The 11,588-nt window shown below is 31.9% G+C and overlaps 1 protein-coding gene across 1 annotated transcript; it reads left to right on the forward strand.

Moving 5' to 3' along the window:
• Nucleotides 1-9,180: 9,180 nt before the first annotated feature.
• Nucleotides 9,181-10,736, forward strand: LOC125186651 (GATA transcription factor 5-like). The gene is made up of 3 exons (XM_048083064.1): nt 9,181-9,340; nt 9,426-9,752; nt 9,848-10,736. The coding sequence occupies exons 2-3, from the start codon at nt 9,447-9,449 to the stop codon at nt 10,526-10,528; spliced, it is 987 nt and encodes a 328-aa protein (XP_047939021.1). The 5' UTR covers nt 9,181-9,340; nt 9,426-9,446; the 3' UTR covers nt 10,529-10,736.
• The last annotated feature ends 852 nt before the right edge of the window (nt 10,737-11,588 follow it).

Consider the following 11,588-nt stretch of genomic DNA (forward strand, 5'->3'; position numbering starts at 1 on the left):
TTGCAGATGTTTGGATGTTCGTTTCATGTCATTCGTTCTTGGCTTAGTGCAGGAATATGGCCTGAATCCGAGAGTTTCAAAGACAACATAGCCATGCTGTCTCGTTGGAGTGGAGTTCGACTAGAGGGTTAGGAGTTCAACCTGTCATACTGCAACGGGATAAATCACGAGCATAATGAGGTTAAGTTAAGCATTAAATCAAAAGAAGTTGAAGTTAAATTGTTTAGTGGAATAATATAATTATTTGACAGTATATGTTAAGCAAGACACCAAAGAAAGTTGAAGTTAAAAAATCATTGATTTGAAAGCTCTTGATCAATCAAGAGAAATGACCCCTTTTGTCGTTTTGCAATGTTTGGTAGTAGTACTAGTTTATGTTAAGCTAAAAATAAGAGGAAGTTGAAGTTATTTGGCTTTGATTTGAAGCTCTTGATCACTCAATACAAATGACCCCTTCTGGCTTTTGCATTGTTTAGTATAGTAGTATCATTATTTGAGATAGATAAGTTTTTTCTACACATTGCACACACAAAATCTTGAATCAGTGCTACCTAATGTTGAGCAAACTGGAATGCCTTGTGACACGGGGAGGTGGTTCTTTGCTTTGAGACGGGAACTTGGTGATTCTCCCACACGGCAGCAATAGCCGTGAGAGACGCCCCTGGTGTTGGACTCGTATCAGAGGGCACCAGCACAAGTGGACTTGCAATTCAGCAACAAACTAAACTATCTCAGTTTTCTGCTTATTTTCGTATATCACAGATCATTTCTCCTGAAAATTGGTGTTCTTTTGTTTTAAAAACAATCATGTGATCAAAATGCTCTAGTAATTTTTTAATTTTATCTCTTCGATTTTACCAATGATATATTAAAACACTAATCACTCTAAAATTGTCTTTTTTTAGAAGGGGGAGTATAAATAGGTACATCAAAATTTATACAAGTAATAGACTTGTCGACATGCTACTAGCTAAAGAGGGGGTTGATAAATCGAGAGTGACAGATATCAGTCGAGGATCAGTGATCAATGCACAATAGCGATATCGATGAAACAATATGGATTTGAAAAAATAAAAATTGGCTAGCAAAAAATAAAGGTTGTTGAACTACTTCTCATGTTGAGTTTAATGCGAATTCGCATTTCGGGTTCATCACTCTCACTATCTAAGTAAATAAATAGTGTACTACTGTATGAATTATTCTTTTTTTTTTAGTTTTGGAATGGCTACAGTCACAAATTAATTTTACCATAAACATTAAATTGAATCACATCACGATAATTTTGCTTTTTTGGAAACTAACTACGTTCCAGTAGGAGTATCAAGTTTGATCATGAGCCAAAAATATCGGGTAGATTTTGAGTGCACTACATTGATTTAATTGTGTCAAGTGTGATAAAAAAAAGTCTCCTACGTTAGTCAAATGTGATAATATACATGTAGTGAAAAATACCAAACAAAGTGCAAAGTTACCAATTTAAAATTCATGGAAAAAATACCTTGACGAAAGTTTATAGTTTTAGGGTTATTTAATATATAAGACTTTATAAGCTTTACGTAATCTTTTCAATTATTTTGTTTAATGTTAACTACATACATTTTGAATAATACTCCTCTTCAGATCGGGTATGGGCCAACTTTGGTTTGATTTGATCCGTTAGCCGCTTTTTGGTATATTGTGACCCTTCAAATTGTTATTGTTTCCTAAGTTTCTCTTTTATTTTACTATTAATCGGTTGCTGGTAAATAAATTGTGTATTAAGTTATGCAGATGGGATGGGCTCCACCGTGTACATTTTTGAAACGGCTTTTTAAATGCAAATTTTAATTTTAATTTTAATTTTATATTTCTATGTTTATTTAAAAATAGCTTAAATTTCAAAAAATACAAATAATGTCATGAATTTTCATAAAATTTGTAAATATAGCACGGCCTTATATTGGAGAGTTCCCAACTGCTCCTACTGCTTTTATTGGTCTGCTTTACCAAAGCCGTGGGATAAAAAATACTCCCTCCGTCCCACATAATTTGGGATATTTTGAACTGGCACGGGTTTTAAGAAATCTAATGGAAAGTAAGTTGAAAAAGTTGGTGAGATATGAGTCCTACTATTAAAGTACTCCATTAGTTTTATAATAAAATGTGAGTAGGAATGAATTAGTGGAATATAAGGTCCACGTGGGACGGTCCAAAATGGAATAATAAGTCAAATTATGTGGGACAGAGTGAGTAACGGCCCAAAATAGAATATTGGGTCAAATTATGTGGGACGGAGTGAGTAAGGATTTCAGTATAATTTGAATAAAAAAGTGCAACGTCTTGTTATTTTTATAAGTTTTATACAAACTCGTGTATCTTTTGAATTTTTTAAGTTTGGGCTGTGTTTAGTAGAAATGGATTCAAAGTTCACGTCATAAAATATCTAAGTAATTAATTTAATTTTCTTTTACTTCTTAAAATTGTAGTAGTAGTTTAGAAATGCATCACACTATGGAAGTATGGATGTAATTAATTTGAATTAAATATAAACGAAAATGAAGCGGAAGTAGACTTTACACAACATAATTGCGTCGATTTTGTGGTCAACTTAATTTCGTTCACTGTTTCGATGTGTGCAGCAAACTGAAAGGACCAATATTTGAATGTTTCAATCTCGTGTATAAAAATAAAACTTAATTAACAGACAATACTCTTCTCTATAAATTTTTTTTTTGAATGTTTCAATCTCGTGTATTTTGAGACGGCATCATAATTTCTATTCACGCTCTTTATATGTACTCCAATTATTCTATTAATTATACTCCAATTGTAATAATATTTGGTGCATAGTTATTGAAAAATTACTATTCATTTAATCCGACCTCGATACATATATTTACATATGCAAGCGTTACAAATTACAATGATTGTATCATCTTTTGATCCTAGCCTACTAGGACCAATTAGGCAAAAAAAGTCCATAAACTTTAGACTTATTAAAGTAGATTTTTATACATGTATCTAAAGCGTTTTTTTGTAATTAGACGCTTTGTGTTTGGCATCTAACTTGGAAATAATTTATATAATTGTGTAAAATTAGGTATTAGAAGTTGGAAGAGTATATATAGTGTGTAGTGTGGTGGGCAAGTGGAATGATAGAGCAATTGTTGGAGAAGAAAAAAAGTGTGGGGCAACCGGCAAGTCATGCGACGCAGCCCACTCACTCTCAATCCTCTAGTGGATGTGTTTTTTTATGGTTTATCAACGTGTATATCACTTCCTTCATAATACGTGTCCTTCGATTTATACCAGCATAATATAGTGGAAAAATATTCCCTAGGCTAAATGAAGGATTATTAATTCGCTATTCTATTCAATTCAATTCAATTCAATTATATGGTAGATTTTTAAATAAATAATGGAGTAGTAGAGTATTTTACCTACCTATATATATTTAATTATTTTAATTCTTTTATTATACATCAACAGTTGGGACTTGTGTCATTTAATCCAAATATATACTAAATTGCTTGTATTTTTATCCAATATTTGTGAAATGCATGGGAGTTAGTTACATACAAACCCAATCAAATGAAACTAATTATTCCGTTTATGATGAGATTATATACGTACAGTTCTTTAGAAATATCACTAATGTAAAAAATACGAACTAATTTGAATTATGATTTCCATAAGAAACAATTATCATAAAAAGATTGCTCCTATTATTATTACAAATAAGCAGCACTGACCTATGATAATGATTTTCTTATACTCCATACTTCCAAATTAACGTCTAATATTCCTTACATTAGTGACAAATTTAAACAATAGCATTTGTGGGATCGGTGATGTGAAAAAAATAGGCAAAAAATTGTAAGAAGATAGAGACTATGAGAAGTAATTACTGACAATGAATGCCAAACAAATACGAAAGCCAATCACAATTCCAAAATATTGGATGAAGCTTTGGTATCGTGGAATCGACTATTAGACTGAATTTAATCGATTGTTATGGGTGCTTGTAAAATCGGTCGACCCAACCCACACTAGATCCATGATTTCTAAATATTGAAAATGTTAAAGGTAGGTTAAATTTTTATTGTTTCTTCCCTCGATCAAGGCTAAACTTGCGGATATAAACCAGACCATATATGGGATGTATCATTTCGAATTCAACTTATTTAAATATGATGTGACTCATAGTATTTGAGCCAATGCCGGCATAAATTTCAGTTGAAAAGACAACTTCTTTATTTGCAACCCACGTGTCGAGCAAAACGACACCGCTTTGTGGATATGCACGAATCATGCATGCAATGCAATGCAATCGAGCGTTTGCGATAATATCAAACTAAGTTTGTTCGATGCTACTTAAGAGTTTGTAAAATCTTACTGTTGGGTATATATTACACATCTATAATACTAGTATATATAACTCAATTGTATTCAATTAATAAAAGTCAGAAAGACAAAAAAAAAAAAAAAAAGGTCAGAAATATTCGCCTCACATTAACCTCCACACCAGGACTATATTGAATTATTGATAGTGTATAGTACTTATAATTTTGTTATGAAGATAAGAATTTCATTGTATTTATATTCAGACGTATATAAAATATGATAATTATATTCAAAATGGATTACTTGATTTTGTCGAGGCTAAAATTGGGTGCCAAGCCTTTACTGTTAGTAAAGTGATTCCAACATATTTCCTCAGAAAAGAGAAAAAAGGTACTAATTGTAACCGAAATTTATATGCAACAAATGATCGACAGCGACAATCTCTACCATTTCATTATATGTAGATATTATAAAAATTGAACACAATTTTCCAAAATTAGGTATCTAAATTTGGTATGAATTCCTTATTATTCACATACTTTAATGTCCAATGCATAAATTTTGACCCATTTTATAATTTCAACACGATAATTGAAATATTAGACTAATCTCATCACCATTTTTTTGTTAAAGAAAGTAGGCTAAGCCTGACTCTCCACCTTTTAATTTATAGTGAAATTGAACCCATTCCCCACCCAAAATTCTATGGTCATAACTCATATGATATATGATCGATAGTTGGAGTTGCTTGTTTTAATAGAACCGGTATTGTCAAAGTGCATTTGCATGGCCCTGGTATTTTCAATTCGACTAGTTTAAAGATTGATGTTGCACGTCTATAATGATCGAAAAAATTAAGTCTCTAATTTCTAATATAAATGAAAGATGATGATGTTATTCTAATAATTTAACAATTACGTTATTTTTTTTAAAAAAATAGACGGCTATCTACCTTCGACCTAGATTTCATGTATTATTATTACTATTATTCGACGAGGAAACTATAAACTTAGTCTCTGAACTTTGTCATCACATTTGCGGTCCTTAATAAATTAGTAGTATATCATACGTCCATTAATTAAGTCTAATATCACCAAACGGACTTTTTCATTGTTTTAAAATATTTTTGTCATTTTCCATTTTTTAGGCTTCAAAAGAAATACTCCTACTTACTAACAAGAGAAAAAAAAAAAAAAAAGTCCTCACAACCCAATAAATGATTTAATATCGTCTAATGTATCCACGAATGATGCATGCTAATAGATATAGTAAATGGACAAAACGTCCTTTTAAGACAAAAAATTGGAAGAAAATACAAAAGTGTTAATACAACTTTCGTACCACCGAAGATGGTTCATTTTTAGTTTTTTTTTTATCCTAACCAAAATGACATATTATTGCAAATAGAAACACTTATATCTCTATTTTATTTCCTCTCCACTTAATATATAAAATAATACCACATAAAATTTCATACCATTTGATAAAAAGATGATCTTCATTAGGATGAAGAAAGTATACAAAATACAAAATAGTGTAAAAGTCCATGCAACGATATTATGTCCTAGTCCATGAACTTCAAATCCTATTTATCGTGACGGACATAAGAGAATGACAAAATTTATAAAAACTAAATTTGCATTTATTTTTTCTTATATAATTGACAAATAATATAATAATTAAAAGTCGTAACTGAAATAATATATAGTACAGGGACGCTTAAATCCAAAGTTGAAATAAATAAAAAAGGCGGTGACGCGATATAGTGTAAGATTGCCGGCGAAAAGACCAAAATGGACGGCGCGATGAATGCGGCAAAGTTGCCTACTTTTCTTATTACTCCAATCTTAAAAATCAAAATACAATCAATCGCATAAAGTTAAAATAACAAATAGTAATTCAAATTACAGAACATGACCCCTCTCACTTTTGAATTATCAAATTTATCAACTATTAGCGCCATGACCCATTTCAAACTTTCAATTTCTTGTGCAATTACAATTGCGAATGACCTGCCACATTGCTATTGGTTATGTTTACCACTAGTATTTTAAATCTCGTTTTGATTAGTTTATGCTAGATTTTGTTTGATTAATCAATTGAGTACATCAATTAACTTCAAATATTCATACTCGCTTGCTTACTGAATTCAGATCTCAAATAATTTGGTTTCAGGGAACCATACAGTGTCCCTCCGTCATCCTAAAAAATTTGTTCTTTCTTCCATTCTATTTCATTTTAGTATGTCCTACAAATTTTATCACATTTCATTTTTACTATAATTTTTTTATAGTGAACATCACATTTCACTAGCTCATTTTCAATTACATTATAAAGTAGGAGTAATACAAATATTAAATATGAAATGTACATTTTCACTAATTTTTTCAACTTACTTTTTGCTATATTTCTTAAATTTAGTGACGAATCAAAATATATCAAATTTTGTGGAACAGAGAGAATATATCGTTATAATAAAAATGTTTAGCAATGTCACAATTTGAGTTGCATCATGAAAAATGTCACAAAATTTATTATAGCTTAATTTGGTACGTAATTTAGCTACACTCATCATCCATCTATAAATTATACTACTATGATACATAAAATGTAAGTAAAATTTGTTATATATAAATGAATGTAATGTAAGTGTGTGATCAAATACTAACTAAGTTACAGTAATAACTAATAGTAACTAATATCGACTTTGTATGTTTAAAATATCAACACCAAGATATAAATTTATCAATCTTCTTGTGTTGATAAACTTATGTCTTTATGTTGATATTTAAATTTTACATGTTGTATTGATATAATTATGTTTTTGTGTTAAATTTTAATACGCAAAATTGAAAGTTATTAGTTATTACTGTAAATTAGTTAGCACACTAAAACGACCCAATGTAGGTGTGCCCTATAAATGTAACAATTTTTGTAACATCTGGTTATATAACTAAACTTAATTTGCTATACATTTTAAGATATCACGAAGTACTTTTATTATACATCATAATATCTCTTGCTCACACACACTATACCTCTATCTTTTCTCTCACAATGATCTTCCCTCCCTCACACATTTACACACACGCAATTTTATTATAGTGTTTTTACTATTAGTATAATAATTTATTTTTAATAACTGATTATAAATTAGCTTTAAATTTTCACATATCACAATATCCAAGCTTTTAAATGTCACAAAATAGCTAAATTCACATATGTCATCAAATTTGGTGGCATATTTTTATTTTTGTGACACATAACAACTACCCAACTACTTTTTAAAAAAAACTACAATATATTACAATTGTAATTAGTAGCATTTAAATGTCATAATTCTTCGAAAATTACGTCCCATCGGAACATTTTGTTATATTGTACTATGAAATTACGTAAAAATGGATATATCACCCACATATATAAGATACATAAATGAATAATAGTAGTAGTATTCAAGAAAAAGAAAAGGGGAATAATTATATGCGTGTACGTATTATATTATCAACTATATATACAATCAGGCTGTGCAGCATAAATATAAATATATATAATCAAGTTCGATGGTTTAAAATTTAGTTTACACATTAATGAAAAAGAAAACAATAACTTTCAATATTAGTTTTGAGTGGGGTATTAACGTTTCAATTATTAATTTTTTGTCGACAACTGTTAGACTAATCTACACTACATGAAAAATTAAATAGAAATTCTTATATAGATTTTTGTATGTCGCATCAGTTGGTTGCAATAAATAACACACCTCAGTACCTCACTGATTAGTAATGACTGATCGACAAGCTTCTTATGTAGATTTCTGACTCGTGCAATTTTAATTTTTTTAAATTTCTTATGGAGACTGTACATTTTTTTAGGTTTTGTATCATGTATAGTATTTCAATTACTTATTTTAATATATGTATCTCGATACCAAGAGAGTAATTTTGCTACGACTATGTAATTTTGCTATCACAACATGTCTACTCATTTATTAATCAATTGTCCATGTTCTGAACACATTTTGTTGGATATTTATATTTGATTTTTTCTGCGTGATAGATTAAATATTTTCAATTTTTTTAAAATTTTGTTTGGTTTTCGAACTGTGCCACTTTCTATAACCAAAAAAATCATATAGTACCTTCAATTTTAACGATCACTTATATTTATCTCCTTCAAATGTACTAGTAATAAACTTATATGGTCGGTATACAATGCTAAAATATAGCATCAATTCTTACATCGAGTAAATACATTATGTAGAATTTTTATTTATACTATGCTCGTTCCGAGTAATTATATAATTCACTTCATGTGTTAGCATATTCAACACAATAAAAAACTAAAAATAAACTTGCGTAAATGTATTACTCCTATTAAATCTCGAATCTTAGCTCTAAGTCTCTAAAATAAATGCGTCAAACGAGCATTTATTTTCCTCCACTCAAACAAAAGAAATAATTGACCTGCTCACAATATATAGTATTTTATTTTGTAATCTATTATGCATGACATGTATTTATATAGGAGTATATCGAATCTCATTAAAATTATTAAAATTTGCCTATTTTCTATTTCAAATATCTCAATTTTATTGTTGACCACATTGGAAATAAAATAACCCAGCTTAAATAGTAGTATGTGACTTTTCTAATCCATAAACTGAGCAAATAATGGTCAATGGAAAATTCCTAGTGGAAACTGTAGATACGGTCCGAAGTCGAACAATCTAACCTTTTTCCATTGTCCAATTCCATGCAAAAACTATGAATAGTCAGCCATTCCTTCATTAAAAATCTCGCCTCCCGTGTTAATTATACAGTGCGTTACAACTCACCATTATACCATACACAATCTTTTCAACCCCAATTTTTATAAAGTTTATTAAATATAAATACAAAAAGGAAAAGGAAAAACCATTACCACACCCCCACCAGTTTCGCCCACGAACCAGCCTTCATTTCTGTGCTCAACTTCTTCTTCTCTCTCTCATTTCTAGCCTACTGTTTCTATCAAGGTATATATATGTGTACATATGCATGAGGAATTTCGGTTTGGAACAATTAACTGGATTTGTTGATTGAATTTTGCTCCTTTTTTAGGTTTTTGGGAATTTTTGAATAATGGAATGCATTGAGGCACGTGCGCTGAAACCGAGTTTCCTGTCGCAAATGGCTTTGAAAACGAATTCTCAAGTTTATTACAACGACGACGTTTGGTGTTTGACCGGAGTTAACAACGTTGTTTCCGAGGATTTTCCCGTCGAGGACCTGCTCAACCTCGATCTCCCCGAGAAGGATTTTCAGGAGCTCTGTTTTTCTCAGGAAGATGAGGATATTTCGCAGAAAGGAAATTCGGTTTATTCCTCTTCTTCGTCTTCCAATTTTTCCGGTGACTTCGACAGCCTCTCCGCCGAGCTCACCGCTCCGGTAACTGATTTTAAAAACATAGTTAATTAACATGCAATAATTCAGAATTATTTCTTGTAAATTTATTGTTTTTTTTTTCAATTTTCGGATTATAGGTTGAGGATTTCGAGAATTTGGAATGGTTGTCACAATTTGTGGATGATTCGACGTCGGAGGTGTCGTTATTGTGCCCAGCCGGAATTTTCACGGCGCAAACCGGAGTTTTATCAGTGAACCGGTCGCATCCGGTTCACAAGATGCAGGAGGTGAAGCGAATTATGCCTCCGTATTTCCCGATTCCGATTCCGGTTAAAGCCAGGAGCAAGCGGCCGAGGTTCACCGGCCGGCCGTGGTATCTGGCGGCGGCGCCGTTGAGCTCCGTCGACTCGTCTTCGACGACGTCGTCGTCGCACGGCTCCTCCACTTTACCCTCGTTTGTTTGGTCGGACCCGGTTCATGATGTTGAGTGGTTCTCCAGCGCGGAAAAACCGGTGCTTAAGAAACAAAAGCGGAAAACCGATGGCGAGACCAGTCCGGTTTTGGGCCGGAGATGTAGGCACTGTCAGGTGCAGAAGACGCCGCAGTGGCGAACCGGACCGCTGGGGCCGAAAACGCTGTGCAATGCTTGTGGCGTCCGGTTCAAGTCGGGCCGCCTCTTTCCCGAGTATAGACCGGCTTTTAGCCCGACTTATTCGAAGGAGTTGCATTCGAATAGCCACCGGAAAGTTTTGGAAATGCGGCAGAAGAAGGATACGGTCGTTGAACCGGAGTCAACGACACCGGTTCAGAGTCAGTGAGATTAGGATTGGTGATAGTTTTAGAACCGGTAGGTGCGGACCGGTGGCTGCTGAAATGTTCAATTTCGGTGGCGAACCGTAGAGATAGGGAGGTTATGAATTTAGTTGTTCTTTTTTCTTTAATGTAATCCATCCTTTATTTTTTGCAGTGTTTAGACTAATTTAAATTAGTGTTGCCAATTAAGATTATTTTGCGAATTTCATTCAACACTCTTAGTCTTGAAGCTTTATTTATTTTTCATATTTTCGATAAGAGCAATCAAACAATCGGTGAAACATTATAACTAAGTTATTTATAATATTTTTAAAATAAAATACATGCAAATTTCAACTTTATAAAGTTGCTTTTTTAAAAAAAATTAGAATTTTGCACATTTGCATTCATAAATAGATTGTACTACTAGTTGAACCATATGTATTTATTACTCTTTTGAATTGATATTAGAAGACATGCACCGATCAATGTGCCCCATTAATGTACGAATTAGATGACCAAAATGTGATAAATTTATATCGCTAAGGTCAAAAAAAGAAGATATGAAGTGAATTAAGCAATTGGGTTTTACTTCTATAAAAATAATGTGTGATCATTATTTGTGGAGGGCATAATAGTGATTGACTTGACAATGACAAATTTCTTATCTCAAAGCTAGCAAAATGCAATTATTGGGGGTAAATATGTAATTCAAAATGGAATGATTCCCGTAGTCATCTCCTCTAGGAAAAGTAGCCAGGTTGAAAAATTCAAAGCAGTTGAGCGGTTTCTGGCGATTTGCCTTTGAAAATGGAAAATCTATTGACGCGGGAGTCACTAAATTTACCAATTTACCCCCGCATGAAAATTCATTGCTTTGATTTGAAGATAAAGCAAATAGTTGTAATAATTTTGATGGATGTGGGCCCAGATTTGGCATTTACGTCATTTAGGTGGGCTTGGGCCCCACAGTTTGTTGTGTGTCCCTTGCCATTTTGCTGTTGCCCTTTGCTGTGTATAATTAATTCATTTAAATCCACACGCTGGCAAACTATAAAATTTGAAATATTCATAGTAAAAAATTAG

This window comes from Salvia hispanica, chromosome 5 (genome assembly GCF_023119035.1).
Source record: "Salvia hispanica cultivar TCC Black 2014 chromosome 5, UniMelb_Shisp_WGS_1.0, whole genome shotgun sequence".
Classification (NCBI taxonomy): domain Eukaryota; kingdom Viridiplantae; phylum Streptophyta; class Magnoliopsida; order Lamiales; family Lamiaceae; genus Salvia; species Salvia hispanica.

Excerpts from the sequence above, each read along its gene's own strand:
- LOC125186651 (XM_048083064.1), top strand. The coding sequence starts at position 9,447 with ATGGAATGCATTGAGGCACGTGCGCTGAAACCGAGTTTCCTGTCGCAA. Across the intron at positions 9,753-9,847 it reads CCGCCGAGCTCACCGCTCCG|GTTGAGGATTTCGAGAATTT; the intron begins GTAACTGATTTT and ends TTCGGATTATAG.